Raw genomic sequence first — 22,620 nt, forward strand, 5'->3', positions numbered from 1 at the left:
AAGAGGATGTCCCAGGCAGAGACCCGGAGGTGTCTCAGAACTGGCTCAGTTTGGGGAACAGCACACAGTTCAGAGTTGCTGGAGCAGCAAGTGGGATTTGGGGTAGGGGAGACAGGTGGGATCAGGCCATGCAGGGCCTTCGATATCAAGTCCAAGGTCTAGGCTTTGTCCACGGGGTGCTTGGGAGCTGTGGAAAAACATTGAGCAGGGGAGGGGCAGGTCAGCTCTGGGGCCCTGTGAGGATGGATTGGAGTGGGAGAGTGGAGTCAGGAGGCTGGGTCGGAGGCTGGGTCAAGGGCCCAGGGGGAGAGGCTGAGGCCTGACCTGGGGCCATAGGGAAGGAGAGGAGGGGTCAGGGGAGAGTCACTGGGCAGGAGGGACAGGGCTGGGGAACTTGACAAACTGCAGGGAGGAGGGATGGCGGGAAGGAGTGACCCTACCCCCTTTGATCTCCACCGCCCACTCCTTGGGCCCCCCATTTTCCCAGCGCACACCTCCAGTCCATAAAACAGGTCTGAGTGGGAGCTGCACTGGTCCAGGCAGGGGTAGGCAAACTGGTTCTGAGAATCCAGAGCGGCCCGGGGCACAGGTGGGGCAGGGCAGGTTTCCATTCATGGGTGGCTGGTCTGAGGAGGCCATTCCCCTGTTTGTCCTTCCAGGATCTCTTGAAGAAGCTGGTCCCTTTTCGGTCCCTCCCAGTGATGGGGGGGAGCTGTTAGTTTCGCCAGCAGCTGCAGAGCAGCGGGGGTGGCCCATGGACCTGCCAGAGAGCCAGGCGGGCGGCCCCGCTGCCGAAAGTAAGTGGCTGGGTCCCTGTTTGTCCCGTGGGAGGATGAAGAGGGAGGAGTGGGTGAATGGGGCTCCAGGCTGTGACTCGGGGACTTGGGAGAGGTGGCCTGGGATGGCTGAGCCTCCACCTCAAGGCAGGGTGGGTGGCAGGGAGGGATCCTTGATTAAGTGCCTGCTGTGTGCCCACCTGCCTGGACACTTTATCTCATTTGCTCTGGGGAGGCCAGACTGCAAGAGTAGAAGCCTCTGCATGCACTGTGCCCCTGCCTGGAGCACCCTCTCCAGTGACCCACAGGCTACCCTCACTTCATTCAGATCTCTGCTTTCTGTAAAGCAGCTGCCCTGTCGCACTCTCTCCCCTTTCCTGCTTTACTTCTCTTCATAGCACTGACATCTATTTGTCTGTCTGTTTAGACTCTGTCTCCCCCACTAGAACATGAGCTCCACAGGGCAGCCTCGGTTTTATTCACTCTGGTATTCCCAGTCCCTAGAGCCGTGCTGGTCAACATGCGAGCCATATATGTAATTTAAAATTCTGTTAGTAGCCACATTGAAAGAAAAAGAATAAAAGAAACAGACAAAATGAATGGCAATAATAGATCTTATTTAACCCCATATATCCAAAACAGTATCCTTTCAGCATACAACAATATAAAAATGTGTTGGAGTCATTCTCTTTTTTTCATACTAAGTCTTCAAAATCTGGTGTGTACTTTACACTAATAGAGCATCTCAATTTACACTCACCACAGTTCAGGTCTCAAGAACCACTGTGGCCAGCGGCTGCCCTGTTGGTCACGCTGCACTGGAGCAATGCCTGACATGTAATAGGAACCCAATTGCTAAGTCCTTGAATAATTGGATGGATGCAGACCAAATGGGTGTGAAAGCGGCTTCGGGAGGAAGATGCTGGGTTGCCCTTTCTGAAACTCATCTACTAAGTGAGAGAGCCCGAGGGAGACTCCCACCCTAGAGGAGAGGCAAGACCCCTTTCTTAGAGGCTCCTAGCAGGCCTGGACTCTGGCCTCGGGAGGCTCTCCAGATAAGAAGGTAGGAGGCAGACACCGGGGTTCGGGAAGCTAGGGCAGGCTGACCGAGGGACCAACACCTAAACATCTAAACTTCATCTGCACCAGCAGAGGGCGTGCAGCCACCGAGGAACCCGTGACCAAGGGCTGAGCCAGCTTTGGGAGGCTCCCGAAGGAAAGGGAGGAACACACCCAGGAGGGATGGAGACCGAGGAAGGCAGAGGGGGGAAAGAGAGAGACAGCGGAGGAGCGAGAGAGAAGGCTCAGGGAACGGAGAGTTGCTGAGTTGTGGGGAAAGAAGCACAGAGACAGGGAAGAAAATGGGAGCGGTGGACATGGAGATAGGCAGGCGGGACTCAGGGGACAGAGAGATGGGGAGGAGGATGGAGAGAAAGAGCCAGAGAGAAAAAACTAGAAAAGGGGCAGGACAGAGACAGAGAGAGGTAGAGACACTGAGGAAGGAAATGAAGGAAAGAAAACAGGAGAGAAGCAGAGTGACATCTTCCTGAGGGGCCCCGGGAGGCAGAGTGTCACATCTGCACTGTAGATACACGCAGATCCTCAGATCCCACGACATCTGGAGGCAGCCAGTCCTGGGTGACCTCACTGGGCCTCAGGGTCCTCCTCCATAACATGGGGGCACAGTGAGAGGAGGTGTCTCCCCTAACTATACATTCCCGCTCCCCTTCCCTAGAAGCATGAGTTCAAACCCAAGGGGACAAATTTTAGCTCACTACAAAGAACCCTTGGAGAGTCAGAGGGATGAGAAAGGGCACTCATATGTTGAACATGTGACCTTGGGCAAGTTTCTAACTTGTCTGTGCCTAAGTATCCTTATCTTTAAAGTGGGGCTAATAATAGCAGCCACCATGGTTCTTGTAAGATGCTCAGAAGGGGCCTGGCTCCTATTAAAGGCTGAATAAATGTTCAGTTTTATTATTGAGCTTCCACCATGTGCCAGGCCCTCTGCCAGGGCCTTTCCAGATTTTACCTCATCTCTTCTCCAGGAGCGAAGTAACCACCCCCCACCACTCATTTTCCGGAGGAAGAAACTGAGGCTCCAAGAGCCTGAGTCCCTTGCCCAGATTGCCCCCTGAGTCTGTCAGACCTTGCAGCCTGTGCTTGGCCCTCTGCTATACCCAGCTGTCCAGGGGCAGGGCAGGGAGCCTCATAGGTCACTTCCAGCCCTGGGAAAGAGACTGGGCTGGCCCAGTGCGTCCTGGGGTAGAGAATATATAGGCTCCTTCTATATCTTGGAGCATTTGTTGAGTGCCTGTTATGTGTGGACACAGTGGATACAGCAGTGGACAAACAGACCCCAGGATATTCACATTGTGCAGAGGCAGGGGAGAGGGGGTGCTCTTCAAATACACAGACCTAGCCCTCCCAGCCCTGGGGAGGGGAGATCACTCTATCCACCCATTTTACCGGTGGGGAAACTGTGGCTCCAAAAGGAGAAAAGACTTGCCCACAGTCATGAAGCTGGACTCTGAGCTCCTAACTGCTCCCCCACCACCCACCCTGCCTGGATTGCCCCATCCCCCTTCGTTTCAGGCCCCAGGCCGTGGGCAGTGATGACGCCAGCCTCAGGGATGTGGGAAGGAGAGAGACCCAGCCCCGAGGCGGGCTGGGAGACCGGAGATGCTGCCGGGAGGGATCGATCCAGGCTGCCCGCGCGATATCGGATTGTTCCTGGCTCCTGGGCCCACCTTCACCCTCGGCTTCTCCCAGAATCCTCTCTTCTTTGCCCTCCTCCACCCTTAGCCCGCTCTGAGCCGAGCCTGGGAAGCAGGGGAAGAGAGGAGGAAAGGCTGTACTCAGAGTATTTGTTCAGTATCTGGGCTCCTGAGCCGATTGAACACAAAGGATTCAACAGCAGGGGCACTTCCTGGCCTGAAAAATGGGGCCCACATTCCCAGGTCGGGGGATGGGGGAGGTGACTCAAAGACCCTCACATTGCAGCCCCCACCCAAAGCTTCCTGCGGTTCCCTACCAGCCCAAACTCCAGGCAGCTTGAAATGAATTCCTTCCCCTCTGCAGGAGCCAGGACCTGGGGTCACCCCTCTTTGCTCTTCATCATCCCCCCTCCTCATAGGTGGGCTGGCCCTCTTGTCTCCTCAGTGTACCTCTGGGACCAGCCAGAGGAGGGGAGCCTGGGGACGGGGACGCTGCTCAGCTTAGAGGAACAGATACTCAACTCCACGTTTGAAGCTTGTGACCCCCAGAGGACAGGTCAGAGAATCAAGGAATTATAAGGGATGGAGATGGGGGGCTGGGAACTGGGGAGCCATAGCGAGAGGGATGGGCTAGGGTGAAGTGGATAATTGTGGGAAGCTTCAGGAAGGAAATGGATAAGGGGATGGAGGCTTTTCAGGACAAGGACGGTGAGGGGAGGAAACTTGGGGAACGTTAACAGAGGAGGGTGGGGCTTTGGGGCCTGGGAGAGGGAGGAAGGGCAGCCACTGTGGGCCTGGTGGGGCACAGCTGGTCCTCTTCGGTCCACCTTCTGAGGTGGGGATGACTGGGCCCCATTGCCCAAGGGCCATGGTGCAGGGGTGCCACCAGCCCGGCCAGTGGTCCCACTTCAAAGCCATCGCCTGTCCCCATCCCCCACCCCTCACCTGCCCCAGACTCCCTCACAGCCTGCTTTATCCCCAGGCACTGTGGCTGTGACCCATGTACTAGCCTACCTGGAGGCTGTGACGGGACGGGGCCCCCAGGATGCACGCCTCCAAACACTGGCCTGCAGCCTGGACCCCAATGGGGAGGGCCCTCAGGCCACTGTGGACTTGGACACCTTCCTGGTCATCATGCGGGACTGGATTGCTGCCTGTCAGCTGGATGGGTGGGTCCCCGCACCTCCACCCTCCCCCAAGAAACCCTTCCTAAGATCTAACCTCATACCTGCTTACTGCAGCCAGCACCCTTTGGGCACAGGGACCTGCTGTGGTTGGAAGGAAGCTGAGGAGGAGAGAAAAGTAGAGATGGGGTTGGGGGAGGGGGGGGTCTGCGGACAAAGTGCCTGAGATGGGGAGGCAGAGGGAGTCTGGGGGCAGAAATAAAATGGGCTGGAAGGAGGAGAAGGGCGATGTTAAGGGGCTGACAGAGGCCTGTCCCCATCCCTCCTCCAAACCCAGTCCTTTCCCCTCCTGCTTTTCCATCTGGCCCCGGGCGCTTGCCATCTGGCCTCACCTTCCTCCCCACGGTGCTCACTCTCACCTGACCTGTCCTCTCCTCCCACCACCCGCAATCCCCCTGCCAGTGGCTGGTCAGGATTGGGCGGGTTGTTGCAGGGAGCTCTAAGCCTCATCCCTTTGATACAGGGGATTAGAGCTGGAAGAGGAGACCGCCTTTGAGGGAGCCCTGACCTCCCAGCAACTGCCATCTGGTGAGATTGTTATATATAGTATGAAGCAGGCAGGCCCAGGGTCAGACAGTGTGGGGAACTTCCCACCCAGGGGCAGAGCAGGGGATGGGGCAGGACTCCAGAGACCTTTGCTCTAAACTGGAGCTTCGAGTTTGGCTTTCTAGGCGCCTCCACGACATGACTACCTCCCAGCTGCCCTGAGCTTTGGGGTTTGTTTGTTTGTTTTTTTCCTCATGGGTTCTTTCCAACCCCTCCTGACACCAGCCCTGTTACAGAGGCCCCTCCCACCTCTCATCATCATCTCCATCACCATCATCAAGCCGGCCCCTCCCTGTACTCTAGTCCCTGCATTCACGGTCCCTCTGGTCTTGTTGCCGGCACTGCCCCGCTCCGGCCTGGCCTCAGCTCAGGCTATTTCTCAGCCTAAACTTTCCGTGTCTTCCCTCATCCTTCACACCTGGTAGGGAAGCCCTGGTGGGGAAGGCCTGGGATGCTGCAGGCTAAGGTCCCTTTCTGTCCAGCTCCCTCAGCACAGACCTGCAGTCCTCCCCTGCAGAAATCTGATTATCTGACTCATTACCTGCCCTGCTGTTTGGTTGGCTGGTTTGCTCACCATTCTACCCCAAAGTCTTCACACATAGGAGGTGCTGCATAAAAAAGTGTTCATGTTCTATTTCTCCAGGCTTATAAAAACAAAAGTCAAAAAATATAGCTTTCTTGATATTCTCTTGAACCTCCTCCAGCCGGGCTGTGAGCAGGGAAGGGGCAGGTGAGCTCCTGGGGAGGAGAGGCTGGAGGCCAGGAGTCCAGGGAGGAGGCTGTGGTGAGGATCCAGGGGGAGAAGGTGAGGCCTGAGGCAGGAGGAGTGAGGGAGCCAGGACAGCCCAGGGGCTGGGTGGGTGAGTGGGAGAACTGGGAGGGCAGACAAGTTTGGGACAGTTGAGGTGCTGCCCAGTGTTGGGCATGATGAATGTGGGGCGGTTGGGGGCTATGGGGAGATCCAGCCTGAGCTCCAGGTACCCATGAGCAAGAGGCTTTCTGGATGGTGGGTATAATTGCAGCCCCAGGAGCAGATGGGATCACCCAGAGTGAATCTGAGGATGGAGGCCAAAGGAAGACCAAGGCCGGAATCCTGGAGCAATCCAACATCTCAGGCCACCTGGGAGCCCACCACCCTCTGTCTGTCTCCCTCCAGGATGCTCAGAAGCTGAGGATCCAGCCAACCTGGAGAGCTTCGGAGGCGAAGACCCCAGACCTGAGTTGTACCTATCCTCAGCCCCTCCCTACCCTCCCCCTGCCCATGCCCTCCAGCCTGCCTAGGGCCCAGGGCCTGGCCTAGGGCTTGGGGTCCTTCGGGAAGTGGGTGAGGGACACAGGCTGTGCTAATAGCTCAGGGAGAGCGGGGCAGTCTCCTATTTCTCTTTCTCTAGAAGAGCCGCATCTCCCCACCACCAACACCTACCCCGACCTGGAGAAAGGAGGCCAGGGCTGTGGGCAGTGACCCTGGACCTTCCCTGCCCCCAGGCCCGCCACAGCTGACCTGCTGAGCAGCCTGGAGGACTTGGAGCTCAGCAACCGCCGGCTGGCTGGGGAGAACGCCAAACTGCAGCGCAGTGTGGAGACGGCCGAGGAGGGTTCCCTGCGCCTGGGGGAGGAGATTTTGGCTTTGCGCAAGCAGCTCCGCAGGTGGGCCCGGCCCCGCCCACCCTCCTGCACACCCCCGTGTCCCACCTGCCCACAGGCGCAGGCTCACTCCCACTTTCTTAGTATTTTAGGTAGAAACTGGGTCTCTGTCCCCCCCACTCAGTCTCTCTCCCTCCTTTTCTCTCTGGGTCTCTGTCTGGGATTTCTCTGTTGCTCTGAATGGATCTACATCCGTGATCTCTGTCTTCCTCTCTCCCATGTGGCCCACCTGCCCCCGCCCCCACTCAGTACCCAACAGGCTCTGCAGTTTGCCAAGGCCGTGGATGAGGAACTGGAGGACCTGAAGACTCTGGCCAAGAGCCTGGAGGAACAGAATCGCGGCCTTCTGGCCCAAGCCCGGCAGACGGTGGGTTTCTGGCAAGGGGCACAAAGGTGCACTCTTCTTCCTACTATCTTGGAGTCTGAGCAACAGAGACTGACTATGGAGTGGGAAAGGGCAGAGGTCACCCGGGCTTCCTCCTCAGTCCAGGCCCTGCTCCCCAGACTTTGGGTCCGGATCTACTTGCCATCCCTCTCATGACAAAGGGGACAGCAGCAGTCATCAGGGCTCCCCAGACGCATTCCCCTGGCCCTGCTCCTCAATGACCCAGGCCCAAGTTGTGTGCCCAGGGGTGGAAAAAGGGCAATTTGGGGGCAAGGAGGCCTGAAAAGAAGACTTTGTTCTCTCTCTGGGCTCGGTCAGGAAAAGGAGCAACAGCAGCTGGTGGCTGAGATAGAGAGCCTGCAGGAGGAGGTGAGCTGCAGCCCAGTGCCCGCCCCACCCCTCCCCAGTCCTCAGGATCTTCCTGCCCTACCCACTGCTGCCCCAAGCACCCCCAGCCGCCTGCAACAAACACCCTTCAGTCTGGTGAGGGAGACCTCAGAAGCCCAATAATGTGTGCTTGTCCCTGAAGGTCACATGGCTGCATGTGAGGACTGCCGCAGTTGGTAAGAGGGTGGGGCATGGGGCGGACTCCTGGTTACGCTGAGGCTGCCTACGTAAGCATGGGCCAGTCTGCCCCTCTCTGTGCCTCAGTGTCCTCACCTGCGAGAAAGGGCAAAATAATGGAATCTCCCTGGTTGGATTGTGTGAGATTTAAACAAGAGGATGCTAGGTACAAGGCAGGACACGTGGAAAGAGCTCACTAAAAGATAGCTAGTGTTGTTCATATTTTTTATGGTGGAAAGAACACAGGCCTTAAAGTCAGCCCTGATTCAAATCCCGTCTCTGGGACTTCCCTGGCAGTCCAGTGGTTAGGACTCCGAGCTTCCACTGCAGGGGGCATGGGTTCGATCCCTGGTTGGGGAACTAAGATCCTGCATGCTGCACAGCACGGCCAAAAAAAAAAAACAAGTCCCATCTCTGCCACTTACACAACAGACAACCTTTAGGCGTGTGACGTGCCCTTTCTGGGCCATAGTTTTATTCTCTAAGAACAGGAGAGAAGGGTGTCTGTTCGTTAGGATTGTTGTGGGGATTAAATGGCCACTTTTAGCCCAGAGCCTAGCACATAGCATGAAGAGGCCCAGTCCAACCTCAGGGCTGATTCAAGCCCCATTCTGAGACAGAAAACATCGTCTTAGTTAATTCTGGGTCCACCTACTCCTTTTAGGTGGAAAGCCCCCACAGAAGGTGGCATCTAAGTTGCTGGAGATCCATGCAGTGTCTCAGTGCTCCTCAATCAATGTCTGTTCTCTCTGCTGGTCACAAGACTGATGTTCATTGTCCCATCTGGTCCTTAGCCTTAGTCACCACTGCACGCTGGCATCCACTGGGGGGCTGACATTGCCTTCTGGTCTCTGGATGTACTGTCCTCACTGCATCTGCTGGTGGTAGCCCTCGTCGGAACCCCACAACCCACAAATGCCACTGGGGTTCCTCCACACCCTTTTAGGGGCACAGAGGAGGTTTAGCTGCTTTCCTGTGACTTTGTGTCTATAGGGGCCTCACTGGGCCTTCTGTGCCTCAGCTCCTCACACAGCCATCTCTGTTCTATTTTTCACACACTTTGCTGCTTCACAGACTGAGCTGGGAAACACCTCTCTCAGATTCCCAGACGTTCCAGAGGTTCTGTGGTTCAACTGCATCCATCCTGTCCAGCCGTCTAACCTGGGGCTTGGGACTGGCCTCAGGGCCCATGTTCACTCTGTCGTTCTCTTCTTTGACTCTCCCTGAACTCCTCCCCCCGCGCTGAGGATCTCTGCCCAGTCCAGGCAGTAATACTCATTCTGCTTGATCCTTCCAAATCTCTTTGTCCTATGTCTGTATTATGGCTTTTACACGTAAACCAAAAAATTTTCCACTATCATTCCCTGGCTCTTCCATGAAAATTCCCTCTGTTGGGGCAATGGGAATCTCGCTGCAGGATGGCTGCCATGGTGTGAAGCATGGGGTGCAGACAGGATGTGACTGTTTCTTCCAGAACATCTCTTTTATTGGGGTATAGTTGTTTTACAACGTTGTGTTGGTTTCTACTGTACAACAAAGTGCCGTGGAGTTCCCTGTGCTATACAGCAGGTTCTCACTGGTTATCTATTTTATACACATTAGTGTATATATGTCAATCCCAATCTCCCAATTCATCCCACCCCCTCCCCCAAAACATCTCTTTTTAAGAACAAGGAGAAACTTTCCCTGAAGCCCCATGACAGGACCTCCCTCTCATATCTCATTGGCTAAAGTGACATCAAATGATTATAGCCAAACCACTCCCTGGCATGGATAACACAGCCACCGATAGGTCTGGGATACTTTCAGCTCTGAAGAAGAAAGCACCGAAGAAATGGTGGCTTCAATCTGAAGGACACTAATTAACTTAACAAGAGGTTTTGAAGGTTCTGGGCTGGTTTGGCAGCTTTTTGACTTGTTTGTCTGTCTGTGGCCTCGGGATCACAGATGGCTGCAACAGCTCCAGACCTCGTGTTCTCACTCAAAGCAGGACAAAGAGGGGCAAATGCTCCTCTCATGGCTCTCTCTCTTCATCAGAAGGAAACATTTTTCTAGGAGCACCTCCACTCCACCCCCACACCAGCAGACCCCTCTCACAGCTCACTGGATCACGTGACAAGAGAGGCTGGGATAATATCTGACCTTCCTCAGCCTCTGGAGTGGGAGGCAAACGAGTGAGAGGGGGTGAGAATGGCTGCTGGGTTAGCTAATCAGCTGGGTGTCTGTCCTGAATCTGCTGAGATTTCCATCTTGATTCACCTCCAGAGCTGCGGCTGGGACCCACCTGCCCGCGTGGAGAGTGGACCCCCAAGGAAAGCAGGAGAGGGAATAAGCAGGGTGAATGGCAGCCGGCGGTCTCTGCCTCCTCCTGGCCCAGAAGGCCTGTGCCAGGTCAAGTGCCTTGAGCAGCGCCTGGGACATCCTAGGCGCTCGATAAACAAGCTATTCTTGGTTCCCTTCCCCCACCTTTCCCTTCTCAGCAGCTGCCGACAGAGCATCTATAGATCAAGTTCTCAAGTTACAGTAGAATAATGCTGGAGTAAGGGACACTCAGCTTTCCTACAAGAACCTACAGAGCAGGGCTCAGGTTACTGCAGAAGAAGGCAGGAGCGGCTGAGTAACCAGGTTCCCTGCCGAGTGGCCCAGGATCCAGCCTGTAAATCCCGACCAAGTGGACAGATGTTGACACAGCATTCCTGGCCCGTCCTTCCTCTGCCCTTCACCTGGCAGCCCAGGCCCGCTGAGCCTGAGAGGGGGAGAAGGCGGCTGATGGAGGACTTGGAGCTGAGCCAGGCTGGAGTGAGGGGGGGAGCTGGCCTTGGTATCCCCAGGGGCGCCGGGAGGAGGGGTGTGGCCAAGGGAAGTCGACTGCCTCCGTGCTCCGAAATGCTTTTCCCAGTGACTGCCTCATGTCAAAGCTCAGCGCAACTTGCTAGGTTTTTGGTGCCTGGAAGCTCTAGACTGGAATTTGGTCCGTTTTATTCTCAAGTCCCATTTTGTGGCTGGCGTGGGCTGCCCTCTCCCAGCCCCCTTGTTTTCGCAGATAGCTCTCTTTACCCTTGAGGACTCAGACCCAGTGCAGCCTCCTTGCAAAGCCTGGGCTCCCACAAGGCCCAGGGCCCTAGGCCCACCTCATGTATTATCATCTGCTTCTGTGTCGGTCTCCACCTCCAGTGATGAGCAACTTGAGATGAGGGACGAAGCTCGTTCCCCATTCTCATCCAGGGCTGCATCTGGCTCAGAGGAGTCTGGGATTTAAAAGTGCAGGATTTGGAATCAGATTTGGGTTTGAGTCCACTTACTCTCCACGTGACCTTGGCCAAGTTTCTTAGCCACGCCAATCCTTAATTTCTTCTGTAAAACTGGGGATGATGACAGTGCAAAAATTAATAATAGGGACAGCCAGACTTTACATTCTTCCTGAGTGGCACAGTATAACGCATATAGCAGTATCCATGAAATCTTCCTTCCAAAAATTAAACAGGAGTCTGGACAAGGCCCTGGATCTACCCATCAGTTTATAGGAAATAATGAGGGGGGAGGAGCATGGTAAACGTCCTGCACAGGGAACAAGAACACAGTAAACCAAATCCAAACGCACCAATTCTACAGGACAAATGACCTGGTTTCTTCTACAAATGAAGGACCCGAAAAAGTGCCAGGACTGGGGAGGTGGGGGATCACTGTCAGATGAAAAGAAATGGGACATTTCAACCAAAAGCCGTGGTGGACCTTGTTTGGATCTTCATTCAAAGAAACTAAGCGTGAAAAGACATTTGTGAGAAAACCGAAACCAAAAAAGAGCACTGGGTGTGCGATGATACTAAGGAATTATTATTAATTTTGTTACGAGTGATCATTGTATTTTGGTTTTACTACAGGAAAAGTCCTCAAGTAGGAAATACAAATGCTGGAGTAGTTACAGGTGAAATAATATGATGCCTGGGGTTTACTTTAAAATACTCTGGTTAAACAAAACAAACAAAAAATTTGAAAAATATAGAAGAAATAAAGGGGAAGAATGTATATAATTATTGAAATTGGGTGATGGATAATGGGGGTTCATCATACTGGTTTTTTTGGGGGGACTGTGCCCCGCAGCTTGTGGGATCTTAGTTCCCCAACCAGGGATTGAACCCAGGCCCTCAGCAGTGAAAGTGTGGAGTCTTCACCATGGACTGCCAGGGAATTCCCATCTTTATCTTTAAAATAGGGCATAAGAAATAAGCTAACACTGGCAAGGTGCTCAGTAACTATTAGCAATAATTATTAGCTCATTTAATCCTCACAGCCACCCCATGCATCCTATCTTATCTCCATTTTTGCAGCTCTATTTTGATTTTTCATCTGCAAATCAAAGCTGAGATCCCATAGGATGGTTGGAAGGATTAAATGGGCTAAAAGATAGACAGTGCTGAGCATGAGGCCCAATGCACATCAAGTGCTCAGCAAATGTCAGCTATGAATATTAACATGGCCATTTGCTGAAGTGAATGTGACCAGGGTCCCTTCTTTCAGAACGGGAAGCTGCTGGCCGAGCGGGATGGAGTGAAGAGGAGGAGTGAGGAGCTGGCCACGGAGAAAGATGCTTTGAAGGTGCCACCCCTCCCTAGCACCTTGACAACTTCCTACCACCCCGAGGCCATTTTTACCATCACCAGTTTGAGCCCCTGTGGTCTGGTGAGATCAGGGACTTCAATCAAGCCTTCAGGTTCCCAGGGCCAGTGGGCAACTCAGCTGAACCCCCCCTCGGTGTAGCTGATGTCCAGAGACATGAAGGGAGGTTGAGGAGAGGGGCTCGGGAGAGTGGGCGGGCCAGACAGATGGACGGGCGGCTTCCTTGGCAGCGGCAGCTCTACGAGTGTGAACGCCTCATTTGCCAGCGAGACGCCATCCTCTCCGAGGTGAGGGGGCTGGGGGGAAACATTTGCCTTCTGTGTGTCTCCTGCCCCGAGTCTGCAAAGGGAAGTCCTGCTTGGCTCTAATCCTTGGATAATTAGTCAGGAGAGATCAGAGTGGTTCCCGGGAAACTGGTGCTCTCCCTCAGACCTTAGCTCTTCCCCCTAAGCCCACCCCAGCTGTCCCCCCAACACCCAGCCTCAGCGTCTTCGGGGGGCTGGGCCCAGTCTCAGTCAGCTTTGGGCTTTCCCAGCGTACTCGCCACGCAGAGAGTCTGGCCAAGACCTTGGAGGAGTACAGAACCACAACCCAGGTAACCCACTGGCCTGGCCCCACTCTCCCCACTTCTCTTTTGCCATCTCTGGGATTTGCTGCCTCCTTCTGTCTCTGTTGATCTTTTTCCAAGTCTCCACGTCTTGTTTCTCCCATTGCTACTGTTTGACTGTGTGTCTCTCTCCCTCTCTGTCTCTCTCTGCCTTTTCACTTTTCCTCTGTTCCTTCCTTTCTCTCTTTCTCTGTCTCTCTCTCTGTATCTCCATCTGCTATCCACATTCTTTTTTTTTTTTTAATATTTACTTATTTATTTATTTGGCTATGTCGGGTCTTAGTTGCAGCACGCGGGCTCCTTGTTGCGGTGCACGGGCTTCTCTAGTTGCGGCGCGCCGGCTTCTCTCTAGTTGTGGTGCATGGGCTCCAGAGCACGCAGGCTCAGTAGCTGTGGCGCACGGGCTTAGTTGCCCTGTGGCAGGTGGGATCTTAGTTCCCCAACGAGGGATCGAACCCACGTCCCCTGCGTTGGAAGGCAGATTCTTAACCAATGTACCACCAGGGAAATCCCTCCCATCCACTTTCATTCTCTGTGGGTGACTTCTCACCACATCTCCCCTCCTCCTATTTCTGTATCTCTGCCAGGCTTGTTTAGATTCTTGTCTCTGCCTCTCTCTGGGTCTAGTCCCTCTGTCTCCTGAGGCAACTCCTCTCTCTGTCCCTTGTCTTCAGAGTCTCTTGCACCCCGTGTGTCTCTTGCCTCTCTGTGAATCTGTTTCTGTGTCTCTCGTTTTTCCATGTGTTTCCATCTCTGCCTTCCTTTTCTTAATTTTCCTGACTGATAGGTTACCTCCTGGGTTCCTGTTGCTCTTTGCCTCTCTTTGGCTTCCTAAGTTTCTGTCACTGTTTCTTCCCCTTCTCCCTTGGCAATATGTGTCTGGAGGAGCCCAAAGAAGTCACAGGAGTGGAACTGACCTTGGAAGAGGAGCCCAGGCATGGGGGGTGGGGAAAAATGGAGACCCAGGGGTCCACCACTCCTTCCTTTGCAGGAACTGAGGCTGGAAATCTCACACCTGGAGGAGCAGCTGAGTCAGACCCATGAGGGGCTGGATGAGTGAGTGGAATGGCGGGGGTGGAGGAGGCAGGAGGGGAGCCCCAGGACAGGGACCCCTGGCCTCCAGCCCCAAGGTGGGCAGGGCAGCAACCCCAGCATAGGCTGACTGACAGGTGGTGGGCAGGCATGGAGGCAGCCTTCCCCGTCCTGACTGTGTGGACAGGCTACCCGAAGGGGCTCAGGTGAGGAGAGTGGACTGGACCAAGCTGCCACCACCATCGCTGGGTGTGGAGATCCAGGCCATTCGGCAGGTGGGCCTGACACCCCCAGAACACCCTAACCCACCGCCAGCGGCAACTCTGACCCAGCCCTCTCACCCCACCGTAGTTCCCCCAGGACCATCTCAGTCCTTAACTTCATCCCTAACCCAGTCCTTGGTCTGGGCACCAAACCCCTCCCGGGTGCTGCCCCCACCGACTCCCTAGCCCAGCCTCACACCACCTCCCTTCCACCCCCCATCCTCACGCCTCAGCCCATCTCCATCCCACCCCTGACCTGTCTTCTGCCTTAATCTGACTCTCCCTGGCCTCAGAAACAACTTCTTCTCTCCCAGAAACAAGAAGTGGCAGCCGCCGATCTCTCCAACCCTTTGTGTGGCGTGTGGCAGTGGGAGGAGGTCATCAATGAGACCAATGAGGAAGCTGAGTTTCCACCTGAAGCCCCAACTGGGGGGCAGGTGAGCACAGGAGGGACTCTGAGACCACCGGATCCGGGGGCCGGGAGAAGGGCCTGGGACACCACGTGCCTTCACTGTTCCCCATCTCATAGACAGATGTTGACTGAGGGCCTGCTGGGTGCTGGCCAAGGAGCCCCGGCCAGACAGGACACCACGCCTGCCCTCTAGGGACTGGCCTGCTGGTGTGGGAGACAAAAGTGGACAAAGCAAACACGCAAACTGCATGGCAGTGGTTGTTGTCCTTATTTCAGATACACTGTCAGGAATCTCCTTAGTTTAAATGGTGCTACAGCGGGAAGGGAGTAAGTGAATTGTTCTTCCTGATACCATAAAGGTACATTAAGCATTTACCTTTTGAATATGTCACCTTTAAGAAAAACTTAACAAGCCCTCTATGTAATCTTGAATTCAACAATAGCCATTGTTTTATGACTTCCGTAATTACCTGAACAATATTTCAAACGTTGTTTGAAACAATGAAGACAACTCATCTTCAGTGTTCACAGCTGAAAAGTGAGATTTTAAGCTGTTAGTGCCAGAAGAATTCCTTTTTTTTAAGGAAATATTGCTAACAGCTCTGTGAACAACGCTGTATTGTCTTGAAAATTATACTGCTTCAAAGCTGTTCATCATCCTTAAAAGACAAACTCGTTTCTCTGTTCACTTTTTCCCTGAGTTGAGAGAAGCTTCTGTTTCTCTTTGACACCAGCGCTCCTGTTGGATTCCTCGCTGACCTCTCCCACTGCCTCTGCGAGGTTTAGGCACCCTCATCCCTCATCCTGTTACTCATGGGAAACTGAGGCTCAGAGGGAGATCACACAGTTTGTGGGGGGCAGAGCCACGCTCCTCGGGGGAAGTGTAAATTAGAGCGAGCTTCTGCTGAGAGCGGTCCGTTGCCTCCTGGAGGGGAAGACTGACCCGGGCCTCCGGGTGCTGCTTGCGCTGGCTCCTGGGGATACAGAGCAGAATCATTCAGGGCCTGGATCCTCTAGCGCTCAAGGCCTGGTAGAGATCATGCAGTCAGGCCATCCCAGTGCAGGATGATCCATGTGCTAGAGGTGGGCGGCGGGCCCTGTGGGAGCCTAGAGAAGAGAGTTTCCATGTTGGGTAGGCGACTGAAAGAGATATCACAGGGAAACTGACACGAGTTTATTTTGAAGAAAGAAAGAGAGAAGTTAAGTGGTGTGAGAAAGGAGAGGTCTTCCAGCCAGTGGGAATAGTAAATGCAAGGATGTGGGAGCGTGAAACCACATAACATGTTTGGGGAGCAGAGGGCAGTTGGGGGTGACTAGTGAGAGATGAGGTCTGGCTGGATAATGAAAGGAATTCCCTGTCAGTGAAGCTGAGAGGTTGTGCTTTTCTCCATCAAGCCACAGGAAGGCTGAGGGTAGGGAGGGGCAGGTCAGCTCTGGATGTAGAAAGACCCCTCTGGGGCCACATGGGGACTGACTGGAGGCTGAGAGCCTGGGAGGCCAGGGAGGAGGCTGGGGCAGTGGTCCAGAGGTAGAGGGTGAAGGTTGAGCCAGACCAGGGCCTTGGGATGGAGAAAAAGGGACAGGCAGAGAGAATTGGGGCAGGGAGACAGAGCTACCGACCCGCTGACAGCGGGGTTGAGGGCGCTGGATTCTGGGAAGGGAGTAGACAGAAAGACGCTGAACTTAGCTTGCAACCCTCTGAGGTAAACACCCTGAGGGATAGGGGGGTGCTTCTCGAGGGCAGTGGGTGCACAAGGCTGGAGCTCAGGGATGTATTTAGAAAAGTGTCGAGTTGGTGGTTGAGACCACAGGCAAGGATGGATGTCTCCAGAGAAAATGGAGGGGGACCTGGGTCCCCAAGACTGGGAACTTGGGAGGAGAAGTGTGTTGGAAGGGAAACGCTGAGCCTCTTTGGGGCCCAGGTGAGTGTGAGAGGCTTGTAGGAGTGTGAGAGGTGCAGGGGGACCTGAACTCCTGGGTCCTGAAGGAGAAAGGGGCTTGGTGGAACAACTGTCCTGTTTCTGGCTTCTGCTCCTGGAGGGATGATAGAGCCATCCTCAAGGGGGGCCCAAGAGGAGAGTGGGTCTTAGAAGCAGGTGGTGAATTCTTGGCAGGTGTTGCAGCCTGGGAGACCTAAGCTTTTCTTTCCCACAGAGAAACTTCCAGGGAGAGCCTGCGTACCCTCATGAAGGAAGGAAGGAGCGATCAATGTGGTAAGAAGATTGGTCCTCCCTGAGCCATCCCTCTGCCTCGAGGTGATGTCAACTCTCAGACGGCTGGAGTATAAGGCCTGGAAGAGCCCTGAGAGAGTGCATCACTCATTCCCTCGTTTATTCATGCTGAGGCCACCCTGGGCCTGTGGACCAGGATGAGTGAGACCCAGCCCTGCCCTCAGACCCTGTTAGTTCCAGGGGGACATCCAGCACCCAACCCTACCTGGGGGGAAATACTTTTGGAGGAGGCCCTGCTTGGGGTCCTTTAGGAGTGGTATTCGTATAGGAGGCCCTTAGACAAGAAGACAGTTGTCAGGCAGATGGGACAGCTCAGTCACTAAGTCACTGTCACTGAACACACCTCTCCCAAGGCCTCCAGGGAGCTCTGGGATGAATGAGACCCAGACTGTGCCCCAGGAGAGCAGCCAGACAGTTGGGAGATCATCAGGGGCTCTGGAATCAGACAGCCTGGGTTCAAATCCCAGCTCGGTTACTTTGTGATGGGGTGAAGTGAGCCCCTGCCCTGTGATTGTTACCGACTGTTACGAGGCTCATGTGCAGCCTCCGAGGATAGAGAAAGCTCTAGATGTCTGGGCCCACCCTCCTCCATGGGGCCTCTGCCTTCCTGTGGTGCCTCTCTCTCCCCCCTCCCCTCTTGCAGGCTCCCGGCTGCGGCAACTAATGAGGCTGCCTGCCACGGTCTCTAATTGGACTTGTCTGGGAAAGCTGAGATTGGGCAGGATGGGGGCCCTGGAGCTGTGACCTCCTCCTGCGTCACCAGGGAATGGAAGAGGGGGCTGAGCAGCAGCGGAGACAAGGGCTGGCGTAGGGGCTGGACTTCCGAGTTTCCGGGGTGGGGGGTGGTACGGTGGGCAGGGGCAGTATGATCCACAGATTGGGAAGCTGGGAGTGAGGGAAGTGGTGAATCCTCTGACCCCTAGACGTGACCAGGGGTGAGAGCTTGGACCTTGAGAGAGGGGCTGGGGGTCCCTGAATAGAAGTCCCAGAGGATCAGACAGCTGTTTGTCTGACCGGGGCAGAGGCTGGGGCCCACGAGCCTGGATTGGATGGGAGTTGAGGAAACAGCTGTATCCTGAGGGTGTTGGGCCTGAAGCTGGTAGCTAAGGCTGGAAGGTTGGATCCCTGATCCCCAGCGAAGGTGGTGGCAGGTGGTGTGGACCTCTGGGTCTCCAAGGGACGTCAGGGCTGGCCAGCTTGAGGCCTGAGCCCCCAGAGAGGCATTTCAGGGGCTCAGACAGCTGTGACTGTAGGAGGCGCAGAGACTGGAGCTTGCACACTTAAGAGAAATGATTTGGGATGGGGGCAGGGCCCACACAGTTGGGTCCTGGAGTCAGGGGAGTCTGAGCTGGAGTCCCAGTTCTCAAAGAAGACCCAGTGAGACTGAGACTGACTGAAAATGGCCCAACCCACCAGGCAGGAAGCTGGGCCAGGGAGTGGGGTCCCGGAGATATCTGAGTCTCTGGTGTTTTGGGTGTGAGAGAACCAGAAGCCTCTGATCGGCTGGGGGATCAGCTGGGAAAGTAGCAGCTGAGAAAGCCAATGAGGTGGAGAGGCCCCTGACCCTGTAGGAGTCACATACTCTGGAGAATTTGGTGAAAATTCCCCTGAAAAAATACAGATGCTGAGACCTACTCGCAACAGTTTGCTTGTGGGGCTCCAGGATATCCGCCAGGTCTCTCCAGGGTGCCCATCCATGTTAAGAGCCCTCCTTTAAAGGTTCTGCCACACAGCGGGCGAATGGGAACCAGGCAGGGGAGACAGATGCTTGCAGCAACTTACTTGTCACCCCAGGTTGCCCAGAAGAGAGGAAGAAGAGGACGCAGAGATCCGGGTCACGGTAGGCAGTCCCCAGCACCATCCACTGCAGGCCCTCAGATGAGGCTGCTGTAGTCACAGCTCCTCCCCAGCCCCTGCCCAAACCCCCAAGCAGACAGAAAAATAGTTTGGCCAAGAGATAACAATGCCCTCACTGCAGCTAATGAGAGCAGACGGTACTGTAGAGGGAGGCTGCAGGCCAGTGGGCGGCCAGAATGTTCCCAGGGGACCCCCCCAAGCACACGTACAGGGCTGCAGCCGCTACACCACAGACGTGGCTACACCCCCGGGTTGCAAACATGCACACGCACAAGCGCCCACACTCTCAGGAAGGGCCGGACCCTCCCCGGCCAGCCCCAGAACTCCTTTGGGGCACCGCACCTGTCACAGCTGCCCTGCCCGGTACCACCCACGCCAGCTCCTTTGCTCCTCAAAGTGGCAGGTGACAATCCTGATTCTTAGGCAAGGGAAGGGAGGGAAGGAAATTTGGCGAGGTCAGAAGCCTGCAGTCCTCAGATAAGAACCGTGAGCCCCAAAGGTGTGCCAGCCTCCGTTCCAGGCACCTGGGACCCTTCAGGGTCCACACCGTCCAACATGGTCTCTCTAAGCAGCCTGACCCCAAGCCCACTTCTTTCCCACCACACCACGCTCCCTTCCATGGAGACTGGGGCCTCACCTCAGTTTCCTCGCGGCTAGTGTGACAACGATCTTTACCCAGCTCTCAGGATGAGGATAAGTGTTAAGGATCAGGTCGTAAAGTGCCTGGCACAGAGCAGACACACAGGAGGTGACAGTGGTGAAGATAGTGGCTGGGGTTGGTGTTCCTGGAACTCTTTATTTATTATTGTATTGTTAATACCATATCATCATCTACAGAGCAAAGGCATGGGTGGGAAAGCCTGAGATCTGCAGAGGGGACGCCCTTTCAGAAAGACACAGGGGATGAGGTGGGAAAGTGAGTCAGGAGGAATATTTGGGGCTTTAATCTTAAAGCGCCTGCTGGGCCTGGCGCAGGGCAGGAAGATGGACCCAAAGAGTATCCACGGTGGACTAGGCCCAGCCCAGGGCTGAGTTCCTCAAGAAGATGGGGTCTCTGCCCTCAGGGAGCCTGGATACTTCCAGAATCAGACGGAAGATGGAAATAATAATGTTGAGTAGCTCACGCAGTTATTGCGCGCTCACTGTCTGCCAGGCACTGTTCTGAGCCCGCCTCCTGATTTTTTGGTTTTTGCCCACATTCACTCATTCATTCTCCACTTCAGCCCTGTGGGGTGGGTGCCGTCATCATCCCCGTCCAGCATGTGGAGAAAGTGGGGCCTGGAGAGATGGGGTGATGTGCCAAGGGACACATAGCAGGAAACTGGCAGACCTGGGAGCCCAACGCAGCAGTGTGTCTCCGGGAGGCTCACGCACTGAACCACTGTGTCCCACTCCCTTCCGTGTGGTCGCTTCTGTCCAGCGGGCTGAACCGAGCACCGCTCCCAATCCAGGACCCGGTGTCTCAAGTTTGTCTCCTTTGTCCTTCCAGGTGGATCTCCCCATCCCTCTGGGAGACTCACACCCTGGAGACATCCCAGGAAGCCCTCCTGAGAGGTAGCGGGACCCAAGGGCCTGGGGGCGGACTTGGGGGCAGAGAAAAAGTCCAGCACCATCGCCCTGCCTTCTTTCCCCCCAGCAGGCCCTCAGAGCCGGAGCTGCAGCAAGCCCTGGTGCCGGTGGTGAAGGAGCTGGTCCCAGTCAGGAGGCCAGTCTGGGGCCACCTCTGCCTGCGCCCCCTGCACCCCCAGCAGCTCAGGTGCACCCCAAGGCGTCTCCAGAGGGAGGGTGATGGTCAGACATCAGGGCACTGCTGGGATACCCTGGGCTCCCCTGGGCCCCCCTGGGCCCCCCAAGCACTGTGCCGCCTCCCCACAGGGTCACTCGGCACCCGCTGATCCCGGCGCCGGTCCTGGGCCTGCTGCTGCTGCTGCTGCTGCTGCTCTCGGTCCGGCTGCTGGGCCAGTCCCCGCCCCCCGCCTGGCCCCACCTCCAGCTCTGCTACCTCCAGCCGCCTCCGGTGTGAGGCACGCTTCCCGCCGCCTCAGAGCGGCGTCTAGTTCAGTGACTTACCTGGGGCTCTTTTTACTGTTAATCCCGTGGGTGTGCCACTGTGATTTGGGATTATCCCACTGCCGGGACCCCAGATACAGTGCTCCAGGGTCCACAGCCCTGTATTGGGTTTTTATGTGAAGTCTCTTGGTTTTTTAACATTGGCAACTACATTTCTTAACAATAGCAAAACACAGCCAGTAATGGATTAAGCAGTAGGGGTTATATGTCCCTCACAAAACAAGTCTGGAGGAGGGCAGTTGAGGACCCACAGCTCAGTCTCCATAGCACCGGGACCAGCGTGCTGTGATTCTCTGTGACTCTCTTGGCCCTTCCCCTGTGCTCAGGAGATGGCAGGTATTGTAGCTTCATACATCATATCTGCAGGGAGAAGGGGACACATCTCTTCCTTTTTATAAAGAAAAGCAATAGCCTTCCCAAAGCCAGCAGCAGACTCTGTCTCGTCGGCCAGAACTGTTTGGCATGACCACCCCTAGCTGCAAGGGCAACTCGGAGAGCAAGCATCTCTCCTGGCAGAAAGAGGGAGAACAAGATGTGGGCCAGGCACACACATAGATGTCACCAACGGCCAGCAGGAAAGGGTGTGCCATTTGTTCATTCAGCAAACACTTAGTGATCATCTATTTGCCATGACTAGACCTTAGAAGACAGAAAAATAGACCCTCCAATGCCAGGCTGAGGAGCATTGATTTTTCTCCTGAGGCTGATGGGAGTTTGGGGGACATTTAATTACTTGTTTTTGGTTATTTACTTTGTAATTGAGGTATAACTTACATACAATGATAAATGGACAAATCTCAAGTATCAGCTGGATAAATTATTGCACATGTAAACATCCATGAAACCAAAACCCAGGTCAAGATATAGAACAGTTTCAGCACTGCAGAGGCTTCCTTGGGAGAGCTTTGAGCAAGGCAGGACAGTGATAGAGGTAGCTACAGGCTCTGTGAGAGCTCAGGAAAAGCACCTAACCCAGCCTGGGAGGTTAGAGATTTCTTCCCAAATAGGTGACATCTGCATTTAGTCTTGAAAGATGGGTAAGGTTGGTTATAGTAAACAGGGGCGGGGGAGGGTGTCCCAGGCAGAGGGAAAAAAAGTGTGTGAAGACCAGGTGGTTGGAAAGCACCTCTGTGTGTAGAAAGCCATAGGCAGCACCATGTTGCTTGGATTTAAGAAAAAAAAAAAAAGCCAGGGAAGGATTTGAGGCTTTAGAGTTGTGAGAAAAAAGATAGGTAGACAAGAGCCCATTAAGGGTTTTGAACACCAGCTTGAACTCTACTGTCAAGTGCCCAAGAAAGGGCTGTGATCAGGGAAGGGGCAGAATCAACTTTGGGTGGGAAAGAGACCTTCTGAGCCTGTATAGAGGATGAATAATAATGGAGTGAGGCTGGAGGCAGGAGGTGGGGAGAAGGCTGGGGCCATGGTCCAGGTGAGAGAGCATGAGGCCTGAGCTGGGCTGGGTGCATGGATGGAAAAAAGGGCAGAGCAGAAAGAGGCAGAGCAGGAAGGACAGAGCCAGGACTGACAGGCTATGAAGGAGGATGAAGAGGGAAGGGGCAAGGACTGCACCTGCATCTGACCCAGTGACTGGTAGACAGTGGAGCCATTCCCAACATGGAGAACCCATGAGAAGGGGTGGGCTTGGGGGGGACACTCTGAGCTCATGTGGGGAGGAGTGAGTGTCTGGGTTCCAAGAAGTGGCTGGAGCCCTGAGC

General features: G+C 54.9%; 1 protein-coding gene across 1 annotated transcript; it reads left to right on the forward strand.

The window, feature by feature from the left end:
• The first annotated feature begins 747 nt into the window (after window positions 1-747).
• On the forward strand, window positions 748-20,858 carry KASH5 (KASH domain containing 5). The gene is made up of 19 exons (XM_061173421.1): window positions 748-797; window positions 3,939-4,049; window positions 4,476-4,662; window positions 5,141-5,205; window positions 6,380-6,446; window positions 6,709-6,870; window positions 7,117-7,234; window positions 7,571-7,621; window positions 12,335-12,412; window positions 12,664-12,720; window positions 12,969-13,028; window positions 14,032-14,096; window positions 14,260-14,347; window positions 14,650-14,772; window positions 16,902-16,960; window positions 18,773-18,818; window positions 20,325-20,389; window positions 20,475-20,591; window positions 20,711-20,858. The coding sequence occupies exons 1-19, from the start codon at window positions 755-757 to the stop codon at window positions 20,856-20,858; spliced, it is 1,710 nt and encodes a 569-aa protein (XP_061029404.1). The 5' UTR covers window positions 748-754.
• Window positions 20,859-22,620: the final 1,762 nt, after the last annotated feature.

Source organism: Eubalaena glacialis, chromosome 18 (assembly GCF_028564815.1).
Source record: "Eubalaena glacialis isolate mEubGla1 chromosome 18, mEubGla1.1.hap2.+ XY, whole genome shotgun sequence".
NCBI lineage: Eukaryota > Metazoa > Chordata > Mammalia > Artiodactyla > Balaenidae > Eubalaena > Eubalaena glacialis.